This window comes from Sorghum bicolor, chromosome 3, assembly GCF_000003195.3.
Source record: "Sorghum bicolor cultivar BTx623 chromosome 3, Sorghum_bicolor_NCBIv3, whole genome shotgun sequence".
Classification (NCBI taxonomy): domain Eukaryota; kingdom Viridiplantae; phylum Streptophyta; class Magnoliopsida; order Poales; family Poaceae; genus Sorghum; species Sorghum bicolor.
The window spans coordinates 65257329-65275747 of NC_012872.2; the positions used below are offsets into that span (position 1 = coordinate 65257329).

The window sequence follows — 18419 nt, forward strand, 5'->3', positions numbered from 1 at the left end:
TAAACAAGGCCTTAGCTGAGTAATCATCATTTTGTAATAAATAGCTCGTGCACAATAAAGCAGATCGATGTCGATGCGACAGTAAATAAAAATTAAGAAAAAAATTCTTTCAAAAAATTTAAGAAAAAAAAAATGCTAATGCGTCCTTAATCCATGCAGCGTACTATCTTGTCGTTCGTCTACGAGGAAGACGCGGCCGTGAAGTCGACGTGGTACACCTCGGTCATGTCCGGCTGGAACAGGCCGAAGTGCTGCTCCACGCCCTCGGGCTTCTGGTTCTCGTTGAACATGGCGAAGACGAAGGCCTCCACGGCCTTCCCGGGCCGCCGCGGCGTGCCGCGCCCGCTCGCGACGTGGCGCACCACGTTGTTCACGTACGCCGCCGCGTTCCCCACGCTGGCGCCGGCCCCGCCACCGCCCGACGGCCACCCGGTCTCCGACACCACCACCTCCAGGCCCGGCGGCGCGCCGGCCCTCTCCAGCGCCGCGTACACGGCGTCCACGATGGCGTCGAACATGTTGCCGTACGACGCGCCGCCGTCCGTCACGGCCGCCGACGCGGACTGCAGCAGCGCGTAGTCGAGCGGCACCGACGACGGGTCCGCCGAGTAGGCGAAGTACGGGTACACGTTGGCGAGCAGCGGCGTGGACCTGGACGCCAGGAACGACGCGATGGGCGCCATCGACGGCAGCGCCGCCTCCGAGAAGGCGCCCTGCGACGGCGGGTACGAGGACCCCAGCACGGACGTCGACACGGCCGTGGTGACTCGCACGCCGTCGCCGTCGCCGAGCCCCGCGGCGCGGAGCGCGGACTCGAGGTTCTGCATGGCCGGGAGGACGTGCGAGGCGAGGTCCCCCGGGATGACCTCGTTGCCCGCGGCCACGTAGCGGAAGCGGACGGCGCCGGCGAAGGGCTGCACGTAGGTCTGCACCCACGACGCGGCGAACGAGGGGTCGGAGGCCAGGCGGGCGAGGTCCTCGTTCAGGGTGCCCAGGACGACGCCCAGGCCCGAGCCTTGGAGCGCCGCGAGGACGGCGGTGTCCGGGTGGAACAGCCGGACGTCGGTGATGCCCCTGGCCTTGCACAGCGCGATCACCTTGTCAGGGGACGGCAGGTTGTTGGCGATCATGCCATAGTTCACGCCGATGCCTTCGACTCCTGTACGACACACAACTCTTGAACAAGTAAGCAGAGGACCACTGAACAAAGCATGCATGAAGTACACCGTAGTATAAGTAATAAGTCAACTTAACAAAAAGGCAATACAATTCACGGACAAGTATCTTGTTGAATCTAACCTTTATTTCTCCCAACATGGTAGGAGTAGAATACAACTCCTACCAATTTGTTGGGAGATTTCTTGCAAAACCCAAAAAATTTTGGAAAAAAATGAGAACTAAACACCCCCATATATGGACATGGATCCTCTAAATTCCTTGACTTCCTCAGTTGCTCTCTGGGGAGGAGCAGTAACTTTGAAACGGAAAGTGCACAGGCTGAAATAGAAATTGTACTTTTGGATCGCTCCTTTGTGGCTATCGGCAATTACAGCGTGCATTGTTGCGCTACTACTCTTCATGAGTGGCTATATATACTCCGTTGATGTTTCACTATCATCATAACTGAACACATAACTTCAGATTGACAGACGAACGAACATGGCAACAAGAACCCGTACAGAAATTAAAACAAACCATGGCTAGCTGATCCATGGAGGAAGGAGAGACCATCTGTCAAGAGGGTTAGACGAGGGAGGCCGACCATGCATTAACGTGAAGTCGTCAAGAACAGAACAGCGAAAGCAACCCTCCAGCAGCAGCTTGAAACAAACAAACAAAATAAAGGATGCTGTTTACTGCGTAAATGATTTCTCGACGGGGATATAAAACAGAGGTATACAGGTAAGAGCCAGAGCAGGCTGTAATGGCTAAAAATCCACGGTAAAAGGTTATCCAAAGAAGATCTCTCGTGAAACGGAAAGGCACAGCTGAAAGCGAGCACTAATCTTCAATGCCTCGGCAGAACTCCTGCCGCTTCTGTTCATAAAGAAAAAGATAAATAACAGAAACCAAACAGCGACAGTATCTGACATTTGCAAGAATCAATTACTCGTCGAATCGAAAAGAAAGAAAGAAATAAAAAAACAAACAAAATTCAGCCTATGTAACCTTGGGCTCTGTTCTCATGTTCCTACCACCAAGAAAACAATGCATGTACTACTAACTACGGCGCCGTATACGCAACACCATGGATCAGATGGACATACAGTAAAGAAGGTAAAAACCAAACAAATTCACCAGCTATAGCAGCTGTTAAGCGATGCGGCTCATCACCTGAGAAGGACGAGCAGAGCAGCAAGCCACAGGCGGCGATCCACAACAAAGCGGCCATTCTCGCCATCGCGGTTTCCGTCAGGCTTTGGAGGCAGGAGCAGCACAGGCAGTTTCCTTTTTTTTCTGCAAAAAAAATCTCTCGCTTCCTTGCCGAGCCTTTGTCCCTCTTCCACCTCCGGCAGGGCTCGCGCGCTATATATAAGGGCGGGGGCCCTGTAACCACCGATTGGCCACGACCCAATAGGCCCACCCGAGACGCACGGCCTGAACGTCTACGTGAGTCGCGATGCGGTTGATGCATTGACGCGTGATGGAAACTGCACGTCCGCCGCCGGGACTTTCCCTGCCTGGTCTGCCTCCACAATCAGCAGGTTTGGTGCTTCGACGGGAAACTTTACTTCTCCATTATGGTCAACAGCAACAATCATTTTTTGGGATGAAATCTGCTGAAAGGAAAAAAAAAAGATCCACCTTCTTTCATGTGTGTGCCTTATTTGGACCGTAAAAGGAATTTATATTACTCCGACGTGAAACTTAGGAATAACTTGAGTTCTGGAGAAACTTTAAAAGGAGGTCTGGTAGTGGTATGGTCACAGGCTCACAGCGCTCAACACATCGACTAGAGCCACTTTGACACGCACATCGCGGATTGGTCCGTTTTTTGCCAACTAAGCTGTGAATATCAGTGCAAATTTTACACAAAAAACAGTCTCTTCCAGAAAAAAAATGAGAACAGGCGTTTTGTTTCATAACACGTGTGATCAAGGAGAAAAAGCTCTTCTGTTGGCAAACGACTCAAATTTCGTCAAAAAACAGAAAAAAAAACGGCCCACAAAGATGGGCCGACGCTCTTTCATTTTGCCCCACGAAAACAGTTGCGAAAATCAAATTTACCTTCTTTAATTCAAAAACAGTTTTCAAGACCATCCGGTTCACATCCTGAATGAATAGTTTTAAAAGAGATGTTGTCTGACGTAGAATCACATCAACCTTCCACACGTGTCAGCCACCCTTGCAATAATTCAGGAGTCAGTTCTACTTTATCAAAAAAAAGTTGTAGAAACAAATTTTCAAAAAGTATGCAAATACTTTTTTTCCTGAAAATATGCATTTAAAATACTAAAATAGTAAAATATGATTTAATCTAAGGAAATTCATAGAATTTCTTAACTCAGAAAACATATGAAATCGGTTTTATTTTTTTTCCCCTAAAATCATGCCCTGCATCATACAAGGCTACTAATATTTACCAAGCTAACATGAATCAGGTCCCTTCTCAGAGCTCACTAATGTTACAACAACAATTACACCGTGCATAAACATATAGCAACTCACAAGATCGTCTAAGTTCTAACCAACAAGGGAAAGGGAAAGAAAATAAATTCTAGGTTTTGACATCTTTTGGTTGACCAAGCAGAGATGGTCGGTAGAGTGAATGGCCGTGTGCCATCTCAATTCTTTCACGTGGATCATACATTGTCTCATCTCTTATAGCCTGAAGAATCGAATCAGCAGGACGGTCCCTGTGCATAAACAGGCCAACTCAGTCAAATATCAGTAAACCTTGGTTCACTGAACTATTTCCAAACTATTGAAATTGAAACATAAAGTAGAACAACTGGCGCACAGGCAGAAGGAACCATGCCAATCAAGTTATCAGTATGTATGGGTTAGTAATATAGGTTACTGACATAGGTAATCCAATGAAAATGTAACTGGTGTAGAGTATGTGGCGTTGGTCTTAGGTCCTAACCTCGTGATCAAAATCCTATGTAGTGCTTTTAGGATCGGGCACATCTCAACCGGCGCAACAGATCTGTTGGCTTCTGGATGCATGACACTTAAGCTATCCTGACTAAGAAGCTCATAAAACGCTTCAACTGCAGAGACACCCTGAAATGAAATGGCAATAGGATAATTCATTACATGAACCATTTAGGCATATTCATGCAGTTCTTTGAAGTGTAGATGCCAATCAAAATTAAAAGGGCATACCTGAATGGTCCCTTTTCCTTTAATACTGTCACCCATTTCTAATGTCAATTCACCTTTAGCTAACTTCTGCCCATACCATGCATTACGACCTTTCAACAATGTGACATAAGTGTCAGCTAATAAGGGTCCAGCAAGTTTTTCAGGTTCTTCTTCCAGAATATGTGTGATGTAGATCATCTCAGATGTGCAAAGTGCAAAGTAAACGGATTTGCTGGTTGCACTCTCGTTGGTTAGTGCAGCTACCATACCTGCAAGATATCATAATGTTCAGCAAATTAATGAAACCATAGGCTGCTTGGGGGTGTCACTAAGCGCCAAGCTATGTGCATAGAATAAAGTTCACTGCACCATGCATTTCTCATCACTTATTGCCTATTGAATCTTTCTTATAGGTGACATCAGTAATTAAGATGCTATGACTTACATTTTTTAGTTTCCTTAAGACAACACATTCATAGGAAGCAGGGCATCAGAAAATTCTACGAAGCAAAGCACTGACTCATGAACATTAATTCAAGTCAAGAGGAAACAGTAAAAAATGTGGTGGGGTGGCATGTGTGGTGTTGCAAGGGTTTCTAACCCCTCTTTTTCTTCTAAATATAATGATATACGTAGCTCTCCCGTGTGTTCGAGAAGAAAAAGGAAACAGTGAAAAAGACAAATAGAAATTACCAGCACCAATAGCATAGACATTTTTTAAGCCACCCATGACTTCATGAGTGATGAGATCACTGTTATCCCACACAATAAAATGAGGCTGCCTCAAAAACTTTGCAAGAGGTTTTCTCCATTTGTCAGCTCCACAAATACGTGCATTTGCATATTCTTTGTTGTAAATTTCAGAAGCAATATTAGGTCCACCAAGATAAAGAATATTCTCCATTGGAACTCCAGCTGCATTATACCAATAGTACATAGTAAATCATACAAAGTCAAAGAGGGGAAAACAAATATTAGAAGGAAGCAAGAAACAAATATATATCTGATTTGATATGGATAAACATGTATGAAACACTACAATGTTTTGTATGCAAAAAACAGGAAACTAGAATATGAGTCAGGCAGCTCTTGGTGAAGCACTATCAATTGGCTCACAGGACTGCTAAAGTAATAGAAAACTTAAGGACCTAAATGCAGGATGATAGGACAAACAATTGGTTTAATCAATTGTTTTTCTCAAATTGTTGAAGAAACTTATGGAGAATATCATGTGAAGTCTAGCCATAAAATGAATATAGCTGTTTCTAGATGTCTTGATGATTCTACAGCACTCCGCAGAGTTATCAAGAACCAACCATTGTTGAAATTACAACATTCTACTAATAGACACCAAATGAAGACAATTCCATTTACATGTAAGCTGTCTTTGACAACATAACTTAAATAGTTCTAATGAAATTTGAAGCCAAGACCTACAATTGCAATTGAATATTGAGGTACCAGACTGAAGAAGCTAAGGGCAGAGCTCCAAATTCGATATAACCGAGGAGAGCCACAAATAAAAACAGAGCCCGGTTTGAATTCGATAGAGAAATACTAGCACGATTTAATGGATGGTTAGACGAAAGGTCGAGGAACCTCACTTGCATTGCTAACCATCTGCGTGGGAGTTATGATCCGTGGCAGTGGATCCAGCGAGGCCTCTATTCCCTTGGCGAGGGAGATGATTATGGGGGCAGTGATCCTCTCCTTCCAGTACCTCCCAATCTCCCCGAACACCTCCCTGGTGTCCGTGGACGGCACACCGTTGACGACAATGTCGGCGTCCCAGACGGCCTCCTGCAGGTTGGTGACGACCTTGAGCGGGCAGAGCGGCGTGTCGACCATGTTGAGGCAGAAGCCGTCCCTGAGTATCTCGTCGGCGTAGAGCGTGCGGTCGCCGAGGCGCGCCTCGACGTACTTGAGGTAGGCGCAGCGGCGGATCAGGCGGCGCAGGACGTCCTCGCGCGCGTTGATGACGTCGAAGAGGTGCTGGGCGGTGGCGCGGTCGACGGCGCGGCCCGGGCGGCGCCAGATGCGGACCTGCGCCTTGTCGCGGAGGTGGCCGTACGCGTCCTGCAGCAGCGCGCAGAAGACGCTGCCCCAGGCGCCCGCCCCGACGCCGACGATCCGGAGCGGGTCGCCGTCCGCCTTCCCCAGCTGCCGCCGCAGCGCGTCCAGCTTCTCCTCCACCACGGCCGCCCCGTTCGCGTGGCCGTCCGGCTGCCCAAGCCCCTCCGCCCCGCCCATTATTGCCTTGACCTCCTCTTCCACTCTCGCCTCTCGCCGCAAGCAAGGCAGGCTACATAACCTGCCCGGTCTGACTCGTTCGGCCGAAGAGACGGGGAAGGTTGGATCACGCGACGGAAGCAAAGCTATAATAATAACAAACTCGGGAGAGAGAAAGGAGCGGATGGCTTTTCCTTTTAGCAGAAACGAGCTCGCTCAGATCGACGCGAATTCGGGTGGGTTTGGCCGCCGAGTCGCGGCGAGGTGGCAGAAACAAAGCGACGGCCGGAGAGCCCGAGGGAGGCGGGGCTTGCTGCCGGCCCGGCCGCCTCTGTCGCGGTTGCCGGTTGGGTTCGTGCGCCGGTACACGTCGCCTTCGCCACGAAGGAAGAGAGAACAGTGACCTGGGCCGTGCGAAATCGAGTTGGGCCTTGTTTAGTTCCAAAAAATTTTGCAAAACAGGTACTGTAGCACTTTCGTTTGTATTTGACAAATATTATCCAATCATGCACTAACTAGGCTCAAAAGATTCGTCTCGTCAATTTCGACCAAACTGTGCAATTAGTTTTTATTTTCGTCTATATTTAATATTTCATGCATGCGTCTAAAGATTCGATGTGACGGTGAATGTAAAAAATTTTGCAAAATTTTCTGGGAATTAAACAAGGCCTTGGTTTTACGGCGAGGTACGGGAGGGAAAGGTGGCATTGTGGCAGGTGAGGCGAGCAGGGGTGGGGGTTGGTGGAGTAGACCGGTTCGACGATTTTTGAATTTTTGATTGATGATGATGGATCATCACCGTGGTCCATGGTGGGTGACGGCGGCAGATTGGGGAGCTTCTGCCAGGCCAAGTGCCGCACCGGCGCCAGCTGCCCAGCTCCGCGCGGGCGCGTCGGGCGTATGGCCATCACGTCACAGGAAATGATGTTTCTGCAGCGGTTCTTTTTTTTTACGTCATTCTGGCCTGAATTTTCTCTCTTAAAGAAATTAAAAATATTATTTATTATTTTTTTAAAAAAACATTGTTGAATGATCGACACATTCTATATATATATAATCTTGAACCAATCTCAAGCGATGCTCGTCGTGCGTAAACATCGACCCAACAAAGGCGAAACTTGCACGAAAACAGGCAGCCTGGAGAGGCCAGTACGAATTCGGAGGCAATATGGTCGGGGTCCATTAGCCGAATTAAAAATGCAGTATGAACTTGATCCACGCTTTGTTCGTTTGGCTGATAAGTCATGACTGGCTGATTATTATGAGAGAAAAATACTGCTGAATGCAAGGAACGGCATATGACTATTCACCAACCTCGCTCGTCAAGACAAAATTGGTGAGCCGACTCAGCCAAGAACCAAGTTCCAAGAGTGGTTGATACTGATTGCTACTCCATTGCAACTACTCACAAGAGACACTGGATGTCCCGTTTCAGTAAACCAGAGATTTTCCAATTTCCCAAGTGAGTTAAAGTTTCGTCCACAAGAGTAGTTTCCTATCTTAATTGATTATTACAAAGAGCACCTGCCGTTTTTTAAAAAAAACATGAAGTTAATTTTAAGGTCTTGTTTGGATGTTGTCGTATTCATCTCAATCCACATGTGTTCAACACATGTGGATTGATGTGAATCTGACTACATCCAAACAAACCCTAAGCTGAGAGTATGCTCGTGAAGCTGAAACGACACAGAACAATATTTTACACCAAGCCATTCACTGAGGGCAAAAGAAAATAAATCTCGAGTTTCAGCTTATGAGAAAAATGTCTATACGCAAAGTGTTTTGCCTTGCAGATCCTGCAACAAAGCACGTGGCTTGGAAATGTTGCTCGGAAATGTATGTATAGAGAGGGGAGGAACACCAACAGCTCAAAAGATGATTATTCAGCTGCCTAAATGTGGAAAATCATCCATGTTACAAAATACAATATTCATCAAACCATCTACTGTGCTGCGAAAACACAGACAGGACCAGTTCTGGGGGTTCCAAACAACTTCACAGTTTCAGCTTCAGCCTCCCTGGAGAATGTCAAAAGACAGTTGAGAAAAATTGCATTTCGACAAACTGAGGTTGTCAATGTCACTTGTATGGTGCAATTATCCTCCTTCGCCGTTTTGGAGTCTCCCGCTTAACATACATCTTCTCCATATCATTTAGTGGACGGCTTGATCCATCAGGCAAGCTGATGAACTTCCAGCCCCCTCCAACACCACGCTTTCCCTGAGAACCAAGCTTTTCGACCATGTAGCTCCATCCATTGTCTGGCCGGCGTCGGCTGTACTTGTGGCACTTAACCTCCCCTGCCACCTGCAGTCCAACATATGATTTGTCTCATCTTACCATTCAAAATTTAATTATGAAGTCGTATATGCAACCCACAACAGCGAGACAGTTTCAACAACGGTTTTTTTGTGGCCATTATAAATAATGAGATCCAGGAGTGTAACATTAACACACATCCGCACTGAACTATAGCAGATCAGATTGCTCATCAGAAACGCAAAGCAGGTCCAATAGATGACGGAGGTCAAAGAAAGTGCTTACCTTCTTCTTGTTGAATTCCAACCGCTGAACAAATTCCTCATACAACATTTGATCTTCCTTCTTTGAAATTTCGTATAGAACCTCATCAGGATCTCGTGCTGTGCCATCCCAGCCCTCAGGCATCACTTTGAAGTCAGGTTTATATGGAAGGGTTGCTACATGAAATTCCCTGTCATGGGAATTGAAGAACCTGCAAGAGAAAAAGAAAAGAAGGTTCAGATGTTGCATACTGTTGACACTCAGAAAAAAAATATTACTTCCTTAGGTCAAATAGAACAAGATTTAGTAAAAACATAAAAACAACAAACATCAATAACTTCATTGTTTTTAGTTTGGAGACATGCATGATATATGTGTATATTTGTATGAAAAATCACTTGCAAAATCTCATAAATTTTGAGGATTTTAAGAAAACATTCTAGAAGATATTAGCGGTCAAATATATGCATTGAAGATCATGCAAAGTCAAACATGTATTTGTAACAAGAGGTAGTATAGCAAACAATACTGTACAAATTAAGGGCGCATTTGGATAGACCCCCTTGCATGCCTGGCCATAAATTGGTCATTGACCGTAGGCAGGATAAGAGTTTGGATCCCAGCCATGTTTTGACTTGCTCAGCAGGCACCGCATGGCCAACGTGTTCACTTTGCAGCCGACGCGCGGCCTGATTCCTGGGTCGCTGATTCGGGCGCCTAAATTTGTCTAGCCAACTAATAGTTAGGGCATAGAACGGCAGCAACCAAATGTGCCCTAATTGCATATGTTGATATCTATCACGATATCTATCAAGCACTAATGACAAAACTTACATGCATATCACATGACAAATGAAACGCTGCAGAAAACCAATACATCCATTAACAACTCCACAATATGATCAGATATGTACGGTTTGTACAGAGACATTTTAAAAAAATAATCTGACAAGATTGAACTCATCAAATTTTTACATATGCCAATTATCTAACTGATCGTACCCTGAAAATAATTTGTCAATCACTTCTTTCTTTGACTACACATCTAATAATATATTCATTCAAGACAGAGCGCCAAACTACAGCATCCATTTTGAAACAGACACAGGTTTGTTTTCCTTCAATGATGTAGAGTTTGGAGCAGTTGATAATTCAATCGATGAAAATTTGCATGGTGCAAAAAATCAGTGTCCTTACTCTCTTTGGATTTCTAACAAATTGGTGTCGTTAACCAATACCCATGAGTTTATGTATGTTTCGAGCTTTTTAACACTTTCAGTTTTTTTCAAGCAAATTTCAGTTATTCCTACAGGCCTAAACTATAAGAACCTGGACTATATATATACAAAAAGAAAACCAAATCAAACGAACGATTTGACGTACTCTGGGCAGCTGTCGAGCAGGATTTCGATGGAATCGTCGAGCGGCTGGCCCCTCTTCCTCTCCTCTTCCTCCTCCATCTCCTTGAGCCAGAGGATGGCGTGCACGCGCTGTCGCATGACGCGGAAGTCCTTGGCGAGCCGCTCCACGGTGTAAGTCGCGGGGTCCTCCTTGTGCAGCCGGTACATCTCCTGCTTCTCCGAGTCCTTGAGGTACGAGCCCCGAGCGCCCGGCTCCCGCACCTGCTTCAGCAGCGCACAGGTCTCCCGCCAACGGTCGTCCCATGAATCCACAAACGCCTTCGCCTCGACATTGCTACGCTCCAGATCCCGGATCATCTCGTCCCACTCGTCCATGGAGCGAACGGCCGCCCGCTCATGGGAGATGGGCGCGGACTGGGAAGGGTCCGGGTGGCCGACGGAGGGCGAAGGGGCCGGGCGGCCGACGGAGGGCGAGGATCCGTCGAAGTGGTCCTTGGTGAGGCCGGTGGACCAGGTGGAGCCCCATTCGTCCCCACCCCCGCCGCTGCCGCCTCCGGGGAAGGAGGAGGCGCCCCATTCGTCCCCACCTCCGCTGCCCCCGGAAAAGGAGGCGGAGGGGAGGAGGCGGAGGAGGGAGGAGATCCGAGAGGGGGCGGCCGCGGCGGCGGCCGGCGGCGCAGGGAGGCCGTGGAGGAGGGTTTTGCGGAGGACGAACATTTTGGGGTTCCGCTGGCTCGAGTGGGCTGTTGCTCTTCCGCGGTTTCAATGGTAGGCGAGTTGCCTCAGCAGAGCGAATCAGACAGAGGCCTGGCCTGGGCTGGGCGGCCCAGAGGGCCCGTTCGGTTAGGCCTCGTTCGTTTCTCTTGGATCAGCCTGGAATAAGACCCAATCCACCTGGATCAATTAGGGGCCGTTCGTTTCGAGGGGAATAGAGACCTGAAAATATTCCAGCTGAAAACACTATTATATTTTTGTATAGGTCACTGCGTCAGGATTCATTTCTGACCTGAAACTAGCGTAAACGAACGAGGCTTAAGGGCCCGTTCCTTTCTGGGCTGGAACGGCCTGAAACCATTCGATATTTTGTACTGGACTAGAAATATTCTGGGTCGTTTCAGACTAGGAATGTCTAACCGAACAGGCCCTAACAAAGAATTATCGTTCGGTTAAGCTTGACGTGGAATAGAATCAAGCCCATCTTAAACATCATGCGTGATATACGGTTCGGTTTGCTTCCTAATATCTTACTAGGTGAAATGTCCGTGCGTTGCAACGGGACAATGATCTTTTTTACACGTACATTTCTATTAACAAAATATGACCCAACATTTTATATTAACGGTTTTCAAGATACATCATACATTCCAAATTCAAATCATGTATCAAGAGCATGAAAAAGCAATCGTTCCCTTCCCTTCTCATCCATGAGAAAGTGTTACCGATTCCAAAAATAGTAGCTCACACAGAAGTTTTCAATTAGGCCTCGTTCGGCACCACCGTATTGGTGTCAGACCAGTATCTCATCCAGGCCAGGATCGAGTGGATCCTGGTCAGTCACTAGAACCCGATGCTTCCTCCGTTTTCTCTCTAGGAATTAAACCGGCTGTTTCAAATGCACTGTTCGGTTCAACCGGCCAGGATTGAAAACTGGGATACAGTGAAACAGCCAGCCAAGATTCATAACATGTTCAATAGATAAGCACAATATGACTTTAATGTTCAAAACTAACATCTGACTCTTAATAACAATTTCTGCACTAACAAAGTTATGATCATAAAAAACAATAATTGATAATTTTTTTTTAGAATTGACTTCCATTCAAGGACAATTGATGAAAACCTTGTCAAAATCTCAGCTGACTTTAGCCTTACATTTGCAAACTGTCAAGATGGTAAAAGCAAAATTTTTCCTGGCTACTTGCACGGCGTGATCACCGGCTCAAAGGCGCACACATGTGCATGACCACTCATCTTTTTCCAAAAAATGTCTACGGTCACTCAGACTCAAAGTGCTAATATCATGTTTAAACTTGAAATGCTTCCTAGATCCAAAATATAAATTACAAAAATACCCAAAGGCAACATCAACCAGATCAAAACTCCATTAAATGCAAAAATCAAAAAAGAACGTAATCTAGCCTTCCAATACTCCACTTAATCGTATGAAGCAAAACAACAAGCTCCCAGCAATATCTTTTAAGAACTGTCAAAGCCATGTGCCTGCAGAAACCAAATGTATTAACTTAATTGACCAAATGACTTATAGGACAGATGTTTTGCAAATAGAGTAGTAATTTAGTAAAACTCATCCATTTACTTGTGCTGCTGACCGACTATTTTTAGCTAAATATAAGAACAAGTATTGGTCTTAGCACAAGTGAAGTCTTTATTTATGACAGGAGCATATCTCAGCTTTCGATCTTACTATGGAAGGACAGCATAATTGGCTAACAACAAACATATCCCTGACTAGAAATACATCTCTATAGTCCAAATCCTCTTACTAGCAACTCAACTATCAAAATATTCTCATCTCTAAGGGTTGAACAGGGCTAGAAAGTAGAACTGTCCTTAATTTGTGACAACATGTATAGAAGAAACCCAATTTCTCCTCCATAGTGATCCTAGTTTCAACAACAAGCCTTTTCCTTCTAAGGTAAGTTGCCAAATCTCTAAAGATGTATGGTTCCATCCTAAATGCAACTTGACAGTTCTTGACATGTCCCTCGAGGAGTCTACGAACTTTAACCTCGTCTGTTTCTTCCGAAGTATGGCGTTTCCTCCTTTCTCCCCCTCTAACAGAACTCATAAGATATAAGGCAGGGAAAATAAATAGCATCATGTCATCATCTTCCTCCTCCCTCCTCTTTCTAATGCGATCTCGCAGTGATAGACTCATTGTAGAACTGAAGCATATAATTTTATAAAAAAGCTAAATATTATTAACCATGTTATATAAAAGCTAAATATTTTGACAATGTCGTATAGAAGATAAATATTAAGGAGTACCTTCTGGAGTTGGTACTGGATCCCAAGAAGGCGGAGGTTCACCTTCCCCAACTCTAAATGGTGGAGGAGAGATCTACAAATGACAAGAAACAATTTTTGAGTCAAATAAGAGTTTATTCTGAGCCAAATAACAAGAAACCAACGCTGAAATAGCTGATAATTGAAGCGACGTGCTAAGCCAAGTTGAAATAGCTGATAATTGAAGCGACGCTGCAGGGAGCTACGCCACACTTCTCTACAAGAAACCAACGCTGAAATTGCTGATAATATTACAATCACATAGGAGTATAGAACAGTAAAACATTCTTAAGCCAAGTTGTTGTAACATGTTGTGCTGATGCATGCAAACTGCAAGTAGGTACTGTACACTCCTAACAAAAACACGTCAATGGTAAATAAACATGCTGCTACGTAGTAGTGCAGTCAGAGGTAACCACATACTATTATATGCTGTACGTAAGCAGGCTGATAAGCTCATTGGCCAGGGAAATTGGGAAAAGGCATCTCACTTTTCACTGACCACACGGATTAGGAAGATGCTGTCAAGCTGAAACACTGCTACGACTGGTAACAGTTTTGAGAGTTAAACTACTACTAGCGGTGTGATTGGTGAATGCCTGAATGGTGATGCCCCAACTAATGCTCTCGATCTCAAGAATTTGACACAGCAAGGCCACATCCGCTCCTCTCTTAGTTATTAGAACAGAAATTGGATCTCTCTGAATAAAGAAACAGAGGGAAAGATAAACAAATCCGATCCGGAGGACCAGTATATATGTTGTTGTTCGGAGGCCATGGCTGCTTCCCCTGTCCTGCTCGTCACCGCTGGGCTCTGCCTCTGCGCGTTGTTGCTCAGAGCAGGGGAGGCGGCGACGAGGGGAGGAGCAGCGGTGGTGGAAGCAGCAGCGTCGTCGGCATTCCGCAGCAGGGCGACGGACCCAAACATGGAGGTGAAGTTCGACTTCTCGCCGTTCCTAATCCAGTACAAGAGCGGCCGCGTGCAGCGGTTAATGGGCACGACGTTCGTCCCGGCGTCCATGGACTCGCGCACCGGGGTGGCCTCCAGGGACGTCGTCGTGGACCACAGGACGGGCCTCGCGGTGCGGCTGTACCGGCCGAGCCGTCGCCCCGTGGCCGCCAGTGGCGGAGGCGGAGGCGGGAGGAGGCTCCCCGTGCTCGTCTACTTCCACGACGGCGCGTTCGTGGTGGAGTCGGCATTCGACCCCGTGTACCACAACTACCGGAACGCACTTCGCGGTGCCGCGCCGAAGGAGCTGGCCCGCCTGTGGAGCCTGCGGGTGCTCGACCTCAGCGCGAACGCACCAAGAGTCGCCGACGCGCGCGTCGTCGCCCAGCGATCAATCGCAACCACCATGCCCAAGATCCAAGAACCCTACAGGAGGGAGAGAAGACGAGGACGAAGGGGAGAGCGAGGGATCACCGGCGAGAAGGACGAAGAAGGGGAAGGACGTAGGGTTGGAGTCGGTCGCGTCGCCGTCGTCTCGCACCGCCCCGCCGTCGCCGCCGTCGCCTCCACTACGGCCTGTAGCTGCGGGGTCTCGACTGCTCGTGGTGCTCGACTGCGCCGTCTCAGGCCTGACTCCGTTCCGGAGGGTAGGAGGTCGGGCTTTGTTCCAGACGTGGAAAGGGGTGGAATGGCCAAACCAGGCCAGATTTCTTTCCTGGGCCAGCCCAAACCGAACGACAAGTTGAGGCGGATCTGGTTTCAAAACGGGCCGGTGGCAATCCACACGGATTGAGCAGCGAAACGGGTCATTCCGGCCGAAACGAACGAGGCCTTAGGGACATTTGTTGTTGAAAAATCTCAGTCTAGGAAAGACTACGTACCAAAGAATAGTTGCTTCACAATAGGATTCTGAAATTACAACAGGATTCGGAAATCAATCAGAACCCTCTCATATGGCTAAAAATGCATGTAGTCAAGAGAAAACTAATTACCTAATTGATTACAAAATCAAGCAGCAAAAGGAGATTAAATAGAAAACTGTTGTTCATCTGTTTAAGGGTAAACATCACCAAATGTTGAAACTTGTGTGTTTGACGGTCCACTCCATCCAGGCACCTGTGAAGAAGATACCCACGACATTACAAAGAACAAAAATTTATGTTCTGCGGCTCTAGAAGGGAATACTGAGAAACATCAAACCTAGAAACCAAGCATGCGTATTGGGTCAGCGAATAAGTTTTTCATATGGATTGCTAAGGGCGACAGTGATTTTTTTCGAGGGAAACAGGAGTAGTGATCCCTTACTGGGCTTTTACTGCACAAGACATCAACAAAGACAGTTGGAAACAATGACCTAACAGAGTTTACCATTATTTTGTAAAATTGTACCAATAAGCAAGTAACTCACGGTCCATTGAATCATTAGCAAAGCCGATAAGTGAACAAAACCGATATACACTATGGTAGTGATGCATGCCAGACATGACAGAGTACTGGTGGCAACACAAGATACTTGTTCCATCAAATTGTGAACAACCAAAGCTGGCTAAGATAAACCATGGGCAAAAGTTACACCCTGCAACCCACTTAGCATTGGTGCTCTAAACAGGCCAGCTCTTATCTACAGATGGATACCAAGATGACATATGAAGAGAACTCTTATGATACTATCTAACGTATTTATTATAACTATAGAATTTTATCGGATAACCGAAATAAACAACTAACACAACTCCGGGTACCTTCTTCTCACTCATGATCCAATAATTAGCAGGCTCTGAAGTTCTCATTTAGCATGAATGGCTTGTACTACTGATGCATACCGGTCCTTATCCTTATTCAGGGACAACCATTTCAGCTGAGCACTTGGATTCAGGAGTTCGTACCTAAATCTGTGCAGACCAAAAAGAAGAGGTAAAACAGGATCATTCAAGTGCATAATTACAAAACAGACATAGATCACCCATATTTAAATATTTAATAGAAATGAGTAGTTGGTTAAGTCTCCATAAAAACGATACACATCCAAAAACTTGTTTTAAATTTACAGACAATATAAAATTGCCATTTCATAATAGCAAAGTAATGCTTTCCAAACCCATTTGTGCTAAAACCACAGGCATACAACACATCCCTAGATAACAGCTAGTAGGCCGCTCACAATTTGTTATTTCATCCAGGCCACAAGGCATGCGAAAATCTTAAATAAATGAAATGCACTTGTCGACAGGAATGATTCTTGAATGGTTCTTCAGTTTCTAAGTTGCTAAGACTATGGATGTGGTAGAAGAAAGGCATAGAAAAACTGGAAGTCTCTACTTGATATAGGGGTATTTAAAAATGTAAGGATTCAGTTTAACTTCTGGAGCGATTCCTAATAAATTAGTTAAAATTAAAATAATTCAATGGTTGTTCCATGAACTCGTCAGTCGTCGGCATTGAGCTTAAGCTCTGCTCTGAACCTGCTGGTGATTTCTAACTACTGAAACATTCGTCGGCGTTGAGCTTAAGCTCTGCTCTGGTAATGCTCAGTGCACTAATGCGTTGCATAACCCAATGATTTCTAACTTATGACAAATGTAGTGCAGTCATGAATATTATTATTTTTTTCCTCTCAAACACACGGGCATGATTAATAAAACAGAGCATGATTAATCTATCATTCATTGAAGGAAGGAAAAAAGTAAAACAATCACCGAGGGTGAGATTCCATTCATGCATCCTGTAACGTGGATAGAAAAATCACCATGTTTGGCAGAACCATACACGCATCCACGGACGGCTTCACAACGTTGGCATCGAAACAAACAATTGGTGGGCATGGAATGGCGGTGGCCAATGAGTCATCATTTGTTCAATATTGATCCGTCACGTTGATTCTTATCAAGCAATTCAGATGATTCTTCTTCACAAAAGAGAAAAGACGAAGGAAGGGAGAGAAGAGATGGAAGATACCTTGAACGCCTCGTCAGCCGCCGCTCGCTGTTGGCTGCTGCTGTGGAGTGTGGATTACGGGTGGGAACTGGGAAGGATCCGTGCCTCGTCAGCCGCGGCGAAGGGCGAGGAGCGAGGGCGGGGAGCGGAGGCCGGGTCCGTGTGCAAGGGCGGGATGGAGCTATTGCAGCGGGGGCGGGTGGAACCAGGGTGGCTCATCGTCGTCGGCCTCATCCACCTCCAGCTCCGCGTATGCAGTATTGATGGACACGAGCTCTCAGCTCGTCCTCCCACCACCGGAAGGGGCGCACCTCCATGGGCGGTAGGCAGTTGGAGCACGAGAGGTTGGGCGTGGTCGAATCCGTGTGCAAGGGCGCGCGGGGCTGAGCTATTGCGTCAGGGGCGGCCGTGGGCATGGGCGGAGTAGGCAGACCGCAGACATGGGTGCTCGATCTTTTTTTCTGTGGAGGATGAGGGCAGGCGACGGGAGAGAGAACAGGTAACCGTCAGAGGCCCGCATGCAACGCGGAGGAGGCAGGCCGATGGAGGTATGACGATATCATTTGGGTTTTTTTAGATGTAGAGATTAACATACAAGAACCAAACCGTATGGATCTCACTCGTTCCCCTTACATAACTATATTCCTACTGCAGTTCCATTCTTAAGAAAACAAACAAGGCGGAGATTCCTGGCTAGGAATCGTTCCACTCATTCACGGTTATATAAATTTGACTACGATTCCTGGCCTGAGTGGTTGGAATTCCGAACTAAAAAGTCAGGCTATGATTTCACCCATTATTTATGGAATAATTTTATGTTATAAAGTCCATATCTCTACCTGTAGTTAATTTGTTTATCGAAAGTTAGTTTTAGGGGTTTTTTTAATAAAAAGTAGCTACTGGCAGAATTGTTAACAATTGTACGACGCATTATTAAGCCATCCCAAACAACATTTATGCCACGGGAGATTTTTTTTATGGAGGATGCTTGTCATTTTGCATGAGACTTTACACATACTACATAGTAAAAAGTAAAATATGATTAGTTTTAAGAAAATTTCTGAGAAATAGTATGATAAGATAGACTA

The 18419-nt window shown here is 46.1% G+C and overlaps 3 protein-coding genes across 3 annotated transcripts; all 3 read right to left on the minus strand.

Moving 5' to 3' along the window:
• Positions 1–2588, minus strand: LOC8082399 (putative glucan endo-1,3-beta-glucosidase GVI). The gene is made up of 2 exons (XM_002458596.2): positions 2335–2588; positions 1–1159 (listed from the first exon to the last, which is right to left on the minus strand). Exons 1-2 carry the CDS (start codon positions 2399–2401, stop codon positions 180–182), a joined length of 1047 nt encoding a protein of 348 aa, XP_002458641.1. The 5' UTR covers positions 2402–2588; the 3' UTR covers positions 1–179.
• On the minus strand, positions 3501–6905 carry LOC8082400 (probable glycerol-3-phosphate dehydrogenase [NAD(+)] 2, cytosolic). The gene is made up of 5 exons (XM_002458597.2): positions 5913–6905; positions 5002–5223; positions 4330–4577; positions 4088–4227; positions 3501–3857 (listed from the first exon to the last, which is right to left on the minus strand). The coding sequence occupies exons 1-5, from the start codon at positions 6556–6558 to the stop codon at positions 3719–3721; spliced, it is 1395 nt and encodes a 464-aa protein (XP_002458642.1). The 5' UTR covers positions 6559–6905; the 3' UTR covers positions 3501–3718.
• On the minus strand, positions 8235–11186 carry LOC8082401. The gene is made up of 3 exons (XM_002458598.2): positions 10444–11186; positions 9082–9271; positions 8235–8844 (listed from the first exon to the last, which is right to left on the minus strand). The coding sequence occupies exons 1-3, from the start codon at positions 11136–11138 to the stop codon at positions 8617–8619; spliced, it is 1113 nt and encodes a 370-aa protein (XP_002458643.1). The 5' UTR covers positions 11139–11186; the 3' UTR covers positions 8235–8616.